This window comes from Aythya ferina (genome assembly GCF_964211825.1).
Source record: "Aythya ferina genome assembly, chromosome: 1".
NCBI classification, from domain to species: Eukaryota; Metazoa; Chordata; class Aves; order Anseriformes; family Anatidae; genus Aythya; species Aythya ferina.
In genome coordinates this window covers 18,711,171-18,728,585 of record NC_140296.1, presented here as the reverse complement: position 1 = coordinate 18,728,585, position 17,415 = coordinate 18,711,171, and the positions used below count along the sequence as shown (strand labels likewise).

At 38.3% G+C, this 17,415-nt stretch overlaps 1 protein-coding gene across 5 annotated transcripts in view; it reads left to right on the top strand.

Moving 5' to 3' along the window:
- Positions 1-909: 909 nt before the first annotated feature.
- Positions 910-17,415, top strand: part of PSPC1 (paraspeckle component 1) — a 63,763-nt gene continuing 47,257 nt past the window's right edge. For 4 of the 5 annotated variants that reach the window (XR_014694686.1, XR_014694687.1, XR_014694688.1 and 1 more), the window contains exons 1-6: positions 910-1,388; positions 3,216-3,517; positions 5,977-6,072; positions 8,438-8,634; positions 13,645-13,729; positions 14,632-14,740. Coding sequence is in view for 2 of the 5 variants with exons in the window: in XM_084524964.1 (XP_084381090.1) it covers positions 1,005-1,388; positions 3,216-3,517; positions 5,977-6,072; positions 8,438-8,634; positions 13,645-13,729; positions 14,632-14,740 (1,173 nt within the window). In the remaining 3 variants the exon portion in view is untranslated. The remainder of the gene's footprint in view (positions 1,389-3,215; positions 3,518-5,976; positions 6,073-8,437; positions 8,635-13,644; positions 13,730-14,631; positions 14,741-17,415) is intronic. The other variant, XM_084524963.1, reaches the window with a different exon arrangement.

Below are 17,415 nucleotides of genomic sequence, written 5' to 3'. Positions count from 1 at the left end.
TTTCCTATCTATTGAGCTTTCACTGTCTACAATGCATTGTCATATAATTTCTAACATATGTTCCATTCCCTTTACACAATTATCCATTTTTTAAATATATTTTGTTTTGCTACGAGTAGTTCCTTATTTCGACTCAGCATTTTTATTGAATGCTAAATACACTACAAACCATACCTCTTCGGATCCCCCATTGATACTCTCCCCTCGTGTTCCTACACTGCTCAACTTCCTGCCTTAGCTGGGAGTAGATACCCTCCTCCAGTCTGTAGTTTCTGATTTTCAGAGCTTTAAACCTGGGTTCATTTCAATGCTCTGTACCCAAGATTCTGCTTCAGAAACAGGTGGGCTGAGAAAGTGATTCCTGATGTTTGGGAACTCATGGGTTTTTGTTTGGTTGGTTGCTTGTTTTGTTCCAGATTTCTGGTACATGCTTAGAGGTACCTCAAATGGAAAAAAAACAGATAGAATGTTCCCATCTAACATGGAAATCCCTCTGAAATTGGTTTGTGCTTCTCTGCAATACCACGCAGCGGTTGGATTCCTGGCTGAAGCGCACACATCAAACTAAACAACTGGCAAACCAGACGCACAGGCATCTGATAGACAATTAGGGGGGTTAAAATACACCCCTGTGCTGCAGCCCTAGCTACAAGGAGTGCCCCAACAATACAACGTGTGCCTTCATACCACAAGAATCAAGCCGCCGCCACCACCTTTATTTACAACAAAAGCCCTCCCCTCACCTCCCTGCTCCCTTCCCCTCCCGCCCCGCCTCGGCGGCCATTACAGCCGCCCCCTTACTCCCCGCCGCGCCCCACGGCGCATGCGCGGCCCCCTCCGGGCGCGCGGCGGCGGGGGGCGGGGCTCCCCTCAGGGACGCTGCAACTCGCCGAGGGCGGCCGCGGCGCCATTTTGAATCGGCTGCGGGTGGGAGGCGGCGGCGGAGCGGGCAGGCTCCGCGTCCCCCGGGAATCAGCCGGCCAGGAGGGAGCGAGGCCCCGGAGATGGCCGCGAATCGCAACCTGAAGCAAGTGAGGATCGAGAACAGCTCGCCGGCGGCGCCGCTGGGTATGGTGGGGGGCGGCGGCGGCGGCGGCCTGAAGGGCTTGCGAGGCCTGGAAGCGGAGAGCGAGGCGGCGGCGGCGGCCGCCATGGCGCTGGTGCCGGGGAAGGAGGCTGGGGACGAGGAGCAGGAGGGCGGCTTCACCATCGACATCAAGAGCTTCCTCAAGCCGGGCGAGAAGAGCTACACGCAGCGCTGCCGGCTCTTCGTGGGCAACCTGCCCACCGACATCACCGAGGAGGATTTCAAGCGGCTCTTCGAGCGCTACGGGGAGCCCAGCGAGGTCTTCATCAACCGGGACCGCGGCTTCGGCTTCATCCGCCTGGTGAGGCTTCGCGTGAGCCCCCGCGGGTCGCTTCGTGACCCGGCCTCTGCAGCTGGGAGCCCCCAGTCCCCCGCCCTCCCCTCGCCGCTAGGAGAAGGCAGCAGCTGCCCCCCCCTCTCTTTTTTCCTTTGCTGCTCATGCTGCTCCCTCAGCTTCCTCAGGTTTCTCCTCCTGTTCCCTTTTTACCTCCATCCATCCAAGCCAGAGGTCTGCATTGTGAGCAGCCTCCCCTGCCCCTTGCCTTGGGGTTTCCAGGGCACTGCTGGGAACCCCCGCTGGTTTTGGGGCTGGTCTCAGGGTTTTTCCACCAGTTTGCAGTTTATGTGCTGCTACGGGTGCTCCCGCAGCCTGTAACTCTTCCGGACAGGAAGATATGGTTGTGAAAAATACATTTTTCATGTAATATTTGTAAAGATTTTCTTTATTTAATTGGGAGAACTTAGCATACTTCAGGACTGGAAATGTTACCTCTTTGTGTCACACCAAATTTCAATCTGTGCAGCTCACTATGAGTATAGGTTTGGCCTATGAAAACACAGTTAACTTTAAAGACTGGACTGGTTTGTTTTGAAATAATACTCTTTGCACATCTTGAATGCTACAAATACACAATTTCAATATTGCAAAGAATTGGGAGTGTCGTTTGTCTGAATTGTGTCCAGATAAGACTAGATTTTAGGGTTCATACAATTCAATCAGTATTATCTCGAGCATGCAGAAAAAGCATCCTAAAAGCTTGTGATCCTGCATTTAAAATTTTCAATTTAATGTGTAGGATTAGTTTTAATGACTCCGTGCTTAGAAGGCTGTTTCATCTAGTTCTGAGAAAAGAACTATAAAGTTTGTAAACACTTAAAGTGTTTTGGGTTAACCTGGTTATGATTTTTCTGTATATTTTACTGGTTAGGATTTTGTATCTTTTTGGTTGTTCTAGATAAGTGCAAAGATAAGTAGCATTCTGCTATATGCTTTTGACCACGACAAAATCTCCCAACCTGAAATATTTTTCTGGAGGAAGTGTGATAGATTTGCATATATTACCCAATTTTGTATGTAAGGTAAATTAAATATAGTATTTATCCGAATGTCCCTTTTCTGTTATATTTAGGGAATATACTATTTTCTAACATTTCATAGTAGGTTGAACTGGAAAATTGCCTGTGATCTAAAGAGTTCTTTAAATACAAGGCTTTTGGGGTATAATATTTGGTAAGAATTTCTGGAATGAGAAAAAAATCAGCTATTGAGACAGATTTTTGTTGTGGATATGGGTGCAGAAAGGCCATAAATGCAAGAGGAGTGAATATATGAGCAAAGAAGGTAATTTTGTTTCTTGATGAACTTTGAATCTATTTAGAGTTCATCCAACAAGAGTAATGAGCATGTGTGATATTTTCATTCAAATAATATTTTCATTTATTAAAAAAGTAAGAAAAAACATTTTAGATTCTCTAGTATCATTTCTGAAAATATTGTTAACTAATATATGGATATAAAGACTTCAGTAGGCATATGTGAAAAACTGTGAAGTTTTCAGTTCTACTGAAAGCCTTTACCGAAGCAGCACGTAAGTCCTCTAACGTGCAACAAAAATTTACATCCAAGTCATGTTTTAGATTAAACCACAGGGAATGAAAAATGCATGTTCTTTCATTCCGTGGTTAGGAAATTTGGGGTAAAAAAGAATGCTGAATGACCCTAATGCAAATGTGCTCAAATTAAGGGAAGAAAAATTGCTACTTTTCTGGGGGAAAAATAACCAATGCAAAAGCAATGTCTGTTGTCTTTGCGAATAAAATATATAAAATATTTTATATCTTGAAAAAGGAATCTAGGACACTGGCTGAAATAGCAAAGGCAGAACTTGATGGTACAATTTTGAAGAGCAGACCACTTCGAATTCGATTTGCTACACATGGAGCTGCCCTAACAGTCAAGAATCTTTCACCTGTGGTTTCTAATGAGCTACTGGAACAAGCTTTCTCTCAATTTGGGCCAGTGGAAAGAGCTGTTGTTGTAGTAGATGATCGTGGCAGAGCAACAGGAAAAGGTTTCGTAGAGTTTGCAGCAAAACCTCCAGCACGGAAAGCTCTAGAAAGATGCAGTGATGGGGCATTCTTGCTAACAACGTAAGTTCACAGGTTTTTGTTTGAATTTGTGTTGAGTATGTATTTCTTATGTGAAAGAAAAAAAAAACTTAGGCATTCCCTACATCTTATTATCAAATGATGAAAGTAATGAGGTGAGAAATTAAAGTGATTTACACGAATACTTGAAAATACACTCATTTTTTTTTTTGTTTTAGTGTGGACAACCACATTTTTCTGCTGACTATTTAGACATCTTTTAACTACCATATTTCAGTCCAATAGCAATGTTTTGTGTCCCCCCCCTTGTTTAGTAGGTCTTTTCCTAATGAGGCTTTATTTCCACTGATTGAGCTTTCTGATCCCAGTAACAATACGACAAAATATTCTTTTGTTTCTTGGCAAATGAATACACTACATTGCTGATATTTCTGTAAACTCAGGAAAATGTTTTTGTGTTTATTTCCATCAACAACTTATTTGTGGCTTGCTAAGCCATAAGTAATTAGTATTTTTTAAATAAATTTTGAACAAGTTGATGGCAGTTTCTGGAAATCTTTGAAGAACAAGCAAGCTTGCATATTGCATCACTTCTCTCTAACATCTCTTATTTCTGTACTTGATGAGAGTTGTTAACGGCTGTACTTTCACACGTTAACTTGTGACATTTTCAAATGTTTTCTTAGAGACAGTGTGAAGTGATAGATTAACATTCCCCCTTATCATTTGGGAAAGTAAGGCTGTGATTCCACAGCATTGAAGCTTGCTGCCATCAAATCAGGGAATGTGTGGTTGCTTCTCTTCCTGCCCTGACTGTGCTGTTGATCTCTTAACTGCTTGAGAACTGTTTTTGATGCTTATATAAGCCATTTGTGCTTGCTGAAAAAACATAAAATATTCAGTTGTTTTTGTTAAGTTCATTTTTGACCGTTTCAGAAAGTGAAGAGATTGTGGATGGGGGAAAAAAAGTTTGGAACTCCTCTTTCTGGTGATAATCTCATAAATCTTGTCACTTAACCAAATCCTGATAATCCGACCCAAGTAGATGTGTAGTAAATTCAATCTCAGGAAGTCTTTGTTATCAGTGGGCACCAGCAATTGATTCCTTTTTGTTCTTGTCTGGATTTTCTTGGCACTAGTGGTTGAGTGGAAGCCTGGTGAGCCAAACCAGGCAACTAATCTAGTTCAGTGAATGCTATAGAGTTACATGAGTACTATTCTGGGTGTGAGAGATGTGGCAGGGAAAAAGAAGCTAGGATACAGGGGAGGGTAGTCTTGATTTAGTAGCTGCCGGATAGTTTTGTTTGATGGACGTGATCATCTAACCATGGCCCGAGTGAGGAAAAAGTACTTGATCTTTGTCTTGCTTAAGTGGCTGACATGTCCCTTAATGCACAGTTGCAATCATAATTAGTATGTGTCTGCTGCCATGCAATCTTTTTAATGTTTTGCTTCAGAATCAGGAATTTCACATTTTAGGTGAGATTCCTTTGCCTGAATAGATATAATTTTTTTTCAAATCATGGGCCAAATGCATCAAAATGAGGCATTTGAAATGTGAATTTAGAGATTTAAAATTGTTCTTTTAAATCATCAGCTTGTTACCCCCACAGATCATTTGCATTTAAATGCTAGAACAGCCAGCAATTGTCATGCAGATAATTTTAGGAAAAATAGTTGCTAAGTTGTGCTCTGTGATTAGACTTTTTTTTTTTGAATTGCCTCAATACCCAAAGGTTTCTTTTCCAGCTGTCCATGTTGTTAAAACACGTTTTTTTTCCCTCCCTGAAAAGATCCATACATGAAAGTGTGGAACAAAATGTTATGAGCTGGTGTTCTGAAAATAGCAGCTTTGTAGCTCTTTTGTTACAATTTTAAGGTCTTGTTTGGGTGTTTCCAAAACTGGTACAGAGTTGTTTTTTTTTTTTTTTATTATACAGTTCAGGATTTTATTCTGCTATCCTTGCATTAGCTAACACTTGCCTCTGATCACTTATGCTGATACTGAGAATTCAAAGAACGAGCTTTAAATAATTTATGCAGAAGTCATTTTCTAATTATCATTGGAAAAATAATGCCAAATTACCAAGCCTATTTAATTGCAGAGTAACTTTCAAAAGTAAAATTGGTAAATGTGAATAGGGTGAGTGCTCTGATTTGGGTTTGGTCATTTCCAAATGTAATCATGCCTTTCTGATGAAAATGTTTTTGAGATTTTAAGAAATATTTAAATATTCCTATACTTCACAATTAACATAACTACATAATGTAAATTGTATTTTATAGGTAGAATAGCTAGTTTTGTGTGTAGAACCAATAATCACTTTCAAAGATAAAATTCCAACAAATCCTGATTTTAAAAATTATTATGTAAAGGTTTGTAAAACTTAGGACTTCAAGATAACATGCTATTTTTCTAGAGAGCATCTTCAAAATACCAAAATAAGATCTTAAACAGTTTCTTTTATGGTTTTAATTACTGAACTGAAATTCTCTTCCAGAACACCTCGACCTGTTGTTGTAGAACCAATGGAGCAATTTGATGATGAAGATGGGCTTCCAGAGAAGCTAATGCAAAAAACACAACAATATCACAAGTAAGTTGTGTTTAACCTTATTTTAAAAATTTATTTAATTACTTTGTTAGCTTAGTAAATATACACTCTTTTTAATTCAAGTTTGTGTAATTGGAAGCAATATTTTGTATGCATATTTTATACAGCCAAAGGCAAAGGCAGACTTAGGTCAATTAACTTCCCACAAAAAGGTGCCATGTAATTTTGTATTCAGAATTAGAATAGTTCAGTTGGAAGGGGGCTGCAAGGATCATCACATTCAACCACCTGACCCGTTCAGGGCTAACCAAAAGTTAAAGCAGATCATTGAGGGTGTTGTCCAAATGCCTCTTGAACACTGACAGACACGTGGCATTAACCATCTCTCAATGAAGCCTGTTCCAGTGTCTCACTACCCGCATGGTGCAGAGACTTTTCCTAATGCCCAGTTTGAACCTCTCATGACACAGCCTCGTGCTGTTCCTGTGCGTCCTGCCATCGATTCCCAGGGAGCAGAGACCGTCACCTCCCTCTGCACTTCCCTGCTCAGGGAGCTTCATGGAGCAATGAGGCCACGTCTTGTCTTCTCTTCTCCAGACTGGACAACCCAAGTGTCCTCAGCCTCCCTTCACAGGACATGCTTTCCTGCCCTTTTACCAGTTTTGTTGCCCTCTTCTGTATGCTTTCAAGTACCTTAATGTCCTTTTAATGTTGTGGGGCCACCCATGCTCAATATAGCAGGAGAATCACCTCTCTTGACCATTTCAGGCAGTTGCAGAGAGCAATGAGGTCTCCCCTGAGCCTCCTCTTCCCCAGACCAAACACCCCCAGTTCCCTCAGTCACTCCTCACAGGACTTGTGTCCCAGGCCCTTCACCAGCTCCGTAGCCCTGCTCTGGACACGCTCCAGGGCCTCGATGCCCTTCTTGTGAGGGGCCCAAAGCTGAACACAGCACTCGAGGTGCAGCCTCACCAGAGCTGAGTACAGGGGGACGATCACCTCCCTGCTCCTGCTGGCCGCACTATTCCTGATGCAAGCCAGGATCCCTCTGCAAGGTCCTACGTTCCCTAAATAGAGTCAGCAGCACCTCCCTGTTTAGTGTCATCAGCCAACTTGTAGAGGATGCATTCCACTCCTGCATCCAGATCACTGATAACAGTGTTGAACAGAACTGGCCCTAGAACTGAGCCCTGGGGGGAACACCACTAGTGACACCAGCCAGGTACAGCCCCATTCACTACAACCCTTTGAGCTCTACCGTTCAGGCAGTTTGTCACCGGGTGTAGTGTGCACCTGTTGGACTCAGCAGTCTTTGTAGGTCTCTTCCAGCTGAACTGTTCTTTCACACAAAACATTGTAACATTTAGGATTGAATAGGACCTTTCTAAGTTCTCCTAATTATAGTAAAATTGAGACTTGAATCCTTAGTTTAACTTTTTGTGGTTTTATTAAAGTCGATGGTTTTCTGGTCTCCACTGAAACCAACTGGAAATTATTGATAGTCAGTGTACATTCTTTTGTGGACTTTCTCCAGAGAAGCTGTGGATGCCTCGTCCCTGGAAGTGTTTAAGGCCAGGTTGGATGGGGCCCTGGGCAACCTGGGTGGCATCCCTGCCCATGGCAGAGGGGTTGGAACTGGGCGGTCTTTAAGGTCCCGTCCAAACCACTCTGATTCTGTGACTTGGGGTGTGATCTGATTTTGCAGATTTGTATACCCACAGACATTATGTCCTCTGATTAGCCCTTTAACTGTTTGTAAAGTCAGTGGGATGTAAATCTTGGCAGCTTCTATGCTTCAGATAAAATTTTGAGCATAAAAGAAAGTCTTGAGCACAAGGTGAAAGAAGAGTTCCATCATCTCATTAAAAAATAATTGTTGATTTTGAGATTTGATTACCATTTAGAAATCATGTTGCTTGAAACTGAAACCCTTACTCTGTTAAGCAGGTAAGCCTGCAGAATAACACTTAAAAATACAGCAGTGTTACAGTGTTCGCTGCTAGAAAGTAAGATAAAATGTTGGCTCCTTTATTAAAGATTCTTGCTGATATTCTGATCTGTTCAGTAAGCCTTTGTATGCACTCTAATTGCTTGTGTGAATTGACCACTTTAGAAAGCTGAACAGTTAATCTAGTATCACAGCTTAATATTTTGTACCATTATAAATATGATTTTTTACCTTCAAATTTGATAAATTGAACAGATTTTTATTTAGACAGTTTCTCTGCTCAGGTTAGTTATATTACCTTAACAGCTGAATTAAACATTGTCAAACTGGTTTACATTATAATAATCTGATTTAAAGTCAGGTCTACACTTGAAGTGATTCTTCAGAAATTCTTTGGCTGTTACAGCTGTTGATGGAAATGTGTCCTTCTGTACATTTTAACTGCAAAATTTTTATTAGGGAAAGAGAACAGCCTCCGCGTTTTGCTCAACCTGGAACATTTGAGTTTGAGTATGCTTCACGTTGGAAGGCTCTTGATGAGATGGAAAAGCAACAGCGTGAACAGGTTGACAGGAACATTAGAGAAGCCAAAGAGAAACTAGAGGCAGAAATGGAAGCAGCTAGACATGAGCATCAGCTAATGCTGATGAGGCAAGGTAAAAACCAGATAATCTACTAGTATTAATTTTTTTTCCTCAGATTTTCTTTCTGTAGCATATTGAGCTATATGTTAAATGCAGAGATTTTTGCTAGGCACTATTTAATTAAATGCATTGAAATGAGAAAAAGGAAGACGTTTTTCCCCTTACACATGCTTCTTGATGACTGGCACTGATGGATTAAGAAACTGGAAAGGGAGATTGCCTGGGTTTGTGTCTTCACTTAAGTTTGTCAGATGTAAGTAGTTTGTGTAAAGAGAATGAATGGTAGCTTCACGTTCATCAGTAAAATTATTTTTCTGGTTTTGGTGTTGCTTATGGTACAACAAAGGACTAAGTACTGTTTTGGGGCCCTGTGCAGGAAGAAATTCAAATGATCCCTCCTATTTATTTGGGCTGTCCCGTGTACCTCTGATACAATTTCAAATGTTCTAATAGCTAATTTTATTTATTTTTTTTCTTTTGAAACCCAACCAAGTAGTCTTATATATGATCCTACAGGTAACCATTGCAACCCAACCATTCTTAAAGTCATTCTTGAAATCCTGAAATCATGTGTCCCTCTTCTGTAATTATGTGGGCTGGCTTTCTCCCTGGTCTTGCAGGAAAGAAAGCCCTTCAGCAATTGTTTACAAGCCCTACCTTTCAGAATGGAGTTGGGTGGAAATGGCAGTAGGAGGGCAAGTACCTGGTACTTTCTGCTTATTAGCCTTCTCTCCAAAACACTTCCCAAAATGCTGTAGACATGCAATTGCTACTTTTTGCATTGCTTTTCAGCTGAGGTCTTTTGAATACCATTTGATTTTAGTTCACATTACAAGACTTCTGAGTCCTGATTTTTGATTTTGCAAAGACTTTAGATTTTGAAATCAGTTTCTCCAGGTTCTTTGCACAAATGCAACGCTGAAGTATTTTAACTTGTTAAAAAATCTTAAATGAAGGGAGATCATGGCTGACTAAAAAGATTCTTATCCTTAGCCTTAAATCATGACTGTTCAATAACTAACTTGAAAGTCTGAATAGGCTTTGTCATTTTAAAGGTATTTGAAGTTCTTGAGATTTTAAGTAGTAACGTTTCAAAATTTAAACCCAGGTAACTCATGCAAACTTTCTGTTGCAATTATTTGGTGTTACTTAGAACTTTACTCTTAACATTTTTTTTGTTGATAGTGCAGCATCCCTCTGTGAGAATTGTTCATCTTATTTTTTTTTTCTGCTGACTTGAATGGCATTAAAAATACCTGCATGAGGTGGATAAGGATATTCACTGGATTGGTGGCGTTAAAGCCACCTACGTTCTTTGTTTGCTTGGTTACATTGAATATAAATTCATAGTCTCTTCAAATCAATTTTAAAACATTATCTTAACTGGAAGAGAGTTTAAAGAAACATATTGTGTTTTCTTATTTAGTATTCCACTATTCAAGTTCTGCTGCAAATGGAAATTGTCATTAGGAAAAAGTTTACCTAGCCTGTTTTTTCTAAACCAGTGTGCTGGTATTTAATAAGAATGCATGTTTTTATGAGAATTTGTACTGAAATACAGAGCATAATAAAATCAAAACCAGTTTTAAAATGCCAAATAGTTGTCATAGCACCTGAAATTGTCATATTTTAAATAAGGAATATTAATGTGATATAATAATGCACGTAATACACGGTGCCCCCCCGTCCTTTTTTAATCAAGCCTGCATTAATTAGATACTTTTTTTTAAATTTTGTGTGTGACTATTTGATACTGGTGAAGATGATTCAGTGCTGAAATTCAGTTTAGATATGTTTATCATTGGCTTCACTAATTGTTAGTTGGCAGTGCTAATGATCCAGTTCAAGAGTTGTTACTCATAACTTATTTTCAGTATTCATCTACCTGTTGCCTGTAATTGAGGGCAAGGTTAGGGATATCTTGCTGAAATTATCATGCCTGAATCATGCTCTAAACTGAGATAAGACAGTGGCTTGTTATTAATACAGATCTTAATGGTAAAAATCAGGAGAAAAAGGTTTGGTGTGTTCCATGGATAATAGGGTTCCTTTTAGAGACAATGAAGGAAAAATTGTTTCATTTTTTGAATAGATATTATGATCCACTTTTTTATATGGAAAAGAAAAAGAATTACTCCTCCTGCTGAAGCGCCACTAGAATACAAATAGTTTTGGTGCTAATATTCCAGTGAGGAAACGTGCTTTTTCTTACTGTGGGAAGAGTTTTTTTCCGTCCTCCTTAATTAGCAGAGTGCTTCTGCTTCATACTAAACAACTTGGAATTTTGCTAAGATACTTAGATTTCTGCTTATTGACATGCAGGTATATGGCTTGCCAAGCTCTAGTGGTTAGCAAACATTAGTTCCATTTCTTTTTCTCTTACCAGCTTCAGGGTATATGAAAATCAGCTAGTTTTTCCTGTATTTTTACATTAGCTGCTTCTGAAACTTGCTGGTCTGAACTGTCTCTGGGAGTAGGTGGTTCAGACCATACCAAGAATATTTATTAGCAATGAGCTAATTTTAAGAAAGGCACTTAAAGAAAGATACAGTGAGACTTGAGGCATCAAAACCTAGAATTAATGTTTTTGTATTGATTTCAAAGTGTGTTGAAACAGTTATTCTGAAATATGAGATGTAAAGCTGCAGTATAGTAGTTGTCAGGAGCGAGAAGGATGAGTTTACTCCAGTCCATATACTTCTGCAGATGAAGGGAAAAGTTTTATAAAAATTGCTTTATGAAAGCTATGAGGACTTGCACTAGAATGTGCTGGCTTAAATACTTGGGTTTTCATGGTGTGGAATTAAGGCTGGAGAGGGAGACTTCATTCTTCTGATATGTGTAATTTTTCACTTTTAAGTGTCATGTTTTGACAGACTGAGTCAGAAGTGGTTTGTAAAGCAGAGTACATGTTTCCATGTGTAAGTAAATTGGCATGATGTTTCAGATCTACATATTGCTGGCATGCTTCAGGCTTTTGTAAATACTACAATGGTGGTTAAGTAGTTCATCAAAATAATGGAAATCTTGACTAAATGTAACAAGAAACTTCATTCTTTGTTGGCTATATGGAAATCAGACATTTGTTTTCAATTCCTAAAATCTGAAAAAATAGCTAAAACAACCTAATCTGTTTGGATTTGTTATTCTTGCTTGCAGGATTAATTCCTCAGGTGAAAGTACACTTTAACCTTTCTATAACCTTCAGTCCTATGCTCTGCAGGAAGTTGAATATTGAAGACATTTTTTTTTTTTTTTTTTTTTTTTTTTTTTAGCACAAGAAGGTACTGAAGCTAATAGTCATGCTTTCTGGCTCTTCTATCACAGCTATCTGCTTTAGTGCAGGTTTATTTCTGTTCAGGGAAAGGGCCCGTCCCCAACATATGTCAGCTCAGAATTACCAGCACTGCAGATCTTCTAATATGAGTGGCTCTGTGCACAGCCTGAACGTCCAGATCTGGATTTTCATTTGGCTAGTAAAGCTTTCTGCCAAGATTCTGCTGTTGACAAATGGTACTGAATCCAATTGTTCTGCTGACCTTTAAAGTACAAACAATTTTGGGGACGGCAATAATCATAATTATTAGGACTATTCAACTTAAAGTAAAGGGAATTAAATAATAAATTCATAGCAATTAGTGATAGAAGGCAAAAAATCTAGTTTCAGTGTATTAATGTAAAAAAGAAAAAAAAGAATGCTACATGAATAGGAAAGAAAGTAAAGACAACTTACAAGGAAATAATCTTTTTCCATGGTGGGCAATATTGAATGCAGGACAGGTGGATTCTTGATCTTAGTTAAATCATGAAACAATCTAAAAATTAACTAAAAAAAAAATCAGTTGTATTCCGAAACAATCTGAAGGTTATTTTAAAAAGTTTGTGTCACTCCTTGAATACAACGTTGGCCAAGTCTGCTGTGGCATGTGCTGTTGAAAAGACACAGCCCTCAGGCTTTGTGATATGAGTGAATCTTCATTCTCTGTTGATTTTTCAGAAGAAATGGGAGAAAAGCAAGCCTGCAAAATATGCATGAGAGAAAGGACTTCTATTGTCAGTAAGGATATTATCTAGTAAAAATCGGGTAATCTTTGTTAAAAGAAAACAAGTAATATTTTGGTAAAGTGTACTGGTGTGAAAGATTAAATTGTAATATATGCTGCTGCAAGTTTGAAAATGATTTGTATAGCTAATAAAGGTGCTTTAGTTAATGTAGTGAAGAAAAACATAGAAATATGTGGAGTATTTGATCTGAAGCATAAAAAACATGTAATAGGTGGTAGGGTGGAATTTTCATCATGGTGTCCGTAAATATTGTGGCCAGTGTTGTATGAAGATAGAAAAAGCAAGCAACTGCTTTTATTGTAATGAGTGGTAGAACTAATAGTCATTGAAGAATGTGTGAATTTCCAGGGAGAAATCAGTATTACCTTTATCTGGGACCTGCTTTTTAGACCATATAGCTATTCTCTCTGGTGGTGTTAAAGATCAGGCATTTGTAAGTCAGTATAAGCATGGTCAAGTGATTAATCTCTATGGAGGCTCAGATCCCATGCACCTGACATACACTTCACTTTTTTTTTGATGTGCCATGCAGTTGTTTGCAATGGATAGTGGAGAGCATGTACTGTATTTGTTTTCTTGCTAGTGTGACTTTAGCAGTGCACAGCATTGAGGGAAGATTGATGCCTTGCCAAAGATGTAAAAGCAGGACATCTTCTAAGTGATTCATTTTTCCTACTGTTTTCTTTGTTTGAGGGCTTCAAATTTCTGTTTCCATAATCTGCTTTGGAAGCATTCCCAGTCCTCTACCTTTCCATGATTCTGTGAGACTTGAGTCTGGTGTGTTTTTTTCATATGTTAAATTTAATTTTATGGGAAGGAACTAGTTAAATGCACCGAGAAACTCCTTTTGTTTTAAAATTGAATACAACAAGGATAATCTGATGGCAGTAGCGTTTTCTAGGTTTCCATATGGTAGATTAAGAGCTTTCATCTTGATTACATTTTTAATCCTGTTAGATCTCATGCGACGCCAAGAAGAATTGAGGCGTTTGGAAGAACTTCGGAATCAAGAACTTCAAAAACGCAAGCAGATACAATTGAGGTATTCTGTCTTGTACTGTGTGAAGTTGTGGCAGTAATTTAAAGGACACAGCTGATGTCAGCCTGCATGAATTTAGATACTGTAGCATGTAAAACTTCTAATATGAAATACAAACATTTCTGCTATTTAAAAGTGTTTCAAAAGCATGATGTGGTACGTTTCCGTTGATGTTCTACCACAGAAAAGTGGTGATTTATGCTAATATGAAAGAATGATTCCAACTATTTCTAGTACTTTTCATTTCGTTTCAGCTCTGCTAGTTCTGTTGTAAATATCCGAGCCTAACTAGCTTGGAAATGTCTTCACATAAATGTTTCATATCATTATTTGCTTTGAACATCTGATGGAAGAAGCATAGCTGTGTAGTAGAACACACTTGTAAGATCTAGCGGTGTTCATATGTATGTGGAACAGTAGCATTGCAAATTTATAACATTTTTAAATTTATAAAATTTAAGAAAATACATTAATTGAACATGTGTGTTTGGATTTCTACTTAAGCACTTCTTATATTAAATATCAGAAATATAGATGAGAGAAAAGAACAAAACGCTTTACAGAGTTAAAAAATACGGCTTCCAGCAGTATTGAAATAATTTAATTTGTAGTAACTTGTTAGGGGGTTAAGAAGGAAGGGACGTGTTTTAACCTGCTTAACAGTTAGAACAGGTAAGCTATAGCTGGAAGAATGGTTATAGAATATACTGGTATTGTGAATACCTGTAAACCAGCTGAACAAAAATATTTCAATAATAAGCCTATCAGGCGGACTAGATTAGTTCCTTAAACTGAATAAAAAAGTAAATAATGACTAGTTTTGTTTGTGCTCGATGTTAGCTCCTGAGACTGAGTGTGAACAGGTCATGAGTCTGAGTTGACATAGTTTTTGAAAAATATTCTAGGCATGAGGAAGAACATCGACGACGTGAAGAAGAGATGCTACGGCAGAGGGAACAGGAGGAACTGAGACGACAGCAGGAGGGAGGATTTAAGCCAAATTTCATGGATAATGTAAGTAAATTTTACCTGACTAAAGTCAAATTTGAAAATACATTGTACTTTTTTATATTCAGTCTATCTTATCAAGCTGCCCTCTTACTTACAGTCTTTCCTTCACTATTCCATCATTCTCATGAATGGAATGGTACAAATTTAGCAATGTAGTTACTTTCTTGTATGATGACACCACACTTTTCCTACAATCTGGTGAAGCAACATTTCAGTTAAGTGAAGGTATTCAGATAATCATTTGCCTTTTTTATTCAGGAAACTATTTTTTCTTGTAAAATTACTGAATTTAAGTGGGAGTCATGGGAATACCTAATGCTTCCATGAGGGGGTGCCCTATTTGGACTGAAGATTTTAAATTTTAAAGCAGTTCAAACTGTTAGTTTGTTTGAATTGCTTATTTTGTTTTATGCTGAATTTATTAAGTATAATACACTTCAGAAACAAATTGGGCGATGTTAACTTCATAAGGAGCCTGAAATCCCTCTCCCCTTTGACCCTACTGTAAGACTGAAGATGAAAATATGAAGATCTTTACCAAAGGAGACCAAAAGATCGTTTAAGAATGTTCTTCGCTATAATTTCTACATTACTTATATTAGTAATTTAGGTCTGTTCTGCCTTTGAAGATTCATCCTGAAGGACTAGCAAAATAGGGATATCAAAGTAGTCAGTTTCTAAATATTCAGGATGATCTATATTGGGCAAGGGTATGATTTCTATCAACCAAAGCAATTAAATAAGCACAACCTGTATTAGGAATGCTTTAGTTTCATGTAGGAGGGATACCTTTTACTGCTAAAGCTACTTTTAGAGAGGAAGCAACGAATAAGTGATCCACATAATACTTGTTTATACTATTTTAATTATAGTCACTGGGAAAATTCTGCTCCTCTTTACAGGTACAACTTGATGCATAAAACAAAGTGCTAGTTTCTCAGCTACTTTCTGATTTTGGGCTTTGTAGAAGAACTAATTGTTCTACTTTTTGTACAGTAACACTTCCTGTAGGACTGAGAAGACTATATTAAATATGTTCTGAGGCATTCTAAGAGAATTAGTTAGAAAAGATGATTTCCTGTTTTCTGCAGGACTTCTTTTCTTAGCGTTTTTAGTAAAGATAGTGGGGAAACAAAAGTGTTCCTTTGTGATATTACTAACTTACCACTTGATTTTACTGATTGTGTTTGAGAAACCTGCAGTAGAAAAATAGTCAATCTTCTCTTTCCGTATGTGCTCACATTGTAAAAAAAGAAAACCGCTTTCAAGTATGCAATTCCTTTGGGGGTGATGAAGATCAAGAATTCAATACTTAAGTCCCTTAGTGCGTTCCAACCTAATAGTAAACTCATATTTTGTGAAATAGCGTGTAATGATCATCTGATGTAATTTACAAGTGATACTCTGTGATCCCAACTTCTGCAGTGCCAAGTATGAGATTTCATGGCATGTTAATATTCTAATATAACATCTTCTGGGGTAGTACAACTTCCTGACCATATAAACTGTGTGTCAAAATCGTCCTGTGCCAGAGCCAGGAGATCCATGTTGCTCACTGCAGAGAGCTGCAGGAAGAGGAAGCTGGGGAGCCATCCCACAGGGATGAGATGGGATTAGCTCCCTTGGATTCTTTTGTTGTCAGGAGGTAGTGGCCTAAACCCTGCAGTTTAAGGCACTGGGAGAAGCAGGTAACATTGGCCACAGCAAGTGCTCTGCTGGTTTGCTTCTTGCAGCTCTCTGAGATAAGGTTACATGGTTTCTGTGCTTGGATTGCTTGCTACAGGTTGGCCATCCTTCAGCTGGTGCATTTTTAAATTCCTAAGTCTGCATGAATAGAAACTGTTGAAGTTTTTGTGCCTAGATGGGGCAAAAATGTAGCATAAGTAGGGAAGAGGAATGGTTCAGATGGAAAGCACTTCAACCACTATGCATAATTTTTGTGACTTTTACCTGATGAAATTTTTGAGCAGAGAAGTAAAGGTGGAAGAAAGCTTTGGAAGAGTGTGTGCAACTCTCCCACAGAGTTGATTACTGAAATCCTTCATCTGGAATTAATGCACTGCAAGAACATATAGATGCAGCGGTGCAGTGAAAAGCTTACTAGAAGTGGTACAAGTTGTATACAAGAATATAGAGTTAGCTGTTTTATTTTTAACATAATGCAAACTTGAAGTGGCATATACAATAAGTATTCTGGTCTTGTATTAACTTCTACTTTACATGTAGTGTCCTTTAAACCTTAAGATGAGGAATTAAAATTGGAAGTGATATATTTTTACTTTAACAATTATTTCTAACAAGGACGGCCTATCATTCTACAAGCATTCATTCTAACATATCTTTAGACAACCATACTTAAGTCGTAATGTATGAATGGGAGTTTGAAAAAGCCTTTGTGTTTTGAAACAGATAAGAATTTTAAACCAGTTCTGAGATTGCACAATGATACTTTTTTTTTTTTTTTTGATTTAGTAGAATTTCTAATACAGCTGAAGTTTTTGATGTATTCTTAACTTTATTTACTGTAAACAGACTTCATCTGGTAGTTTCTCCTAGTCCCATTGTTACCATTGTGCATACAGTGAAAAAATTATTCTCTGTTTTAAGGGTTTAAAAATTGTTTCTTTCTTAGCAGTGCATTTTATGATACTGGTGGAATGGTTTTTACCGCATTGGAT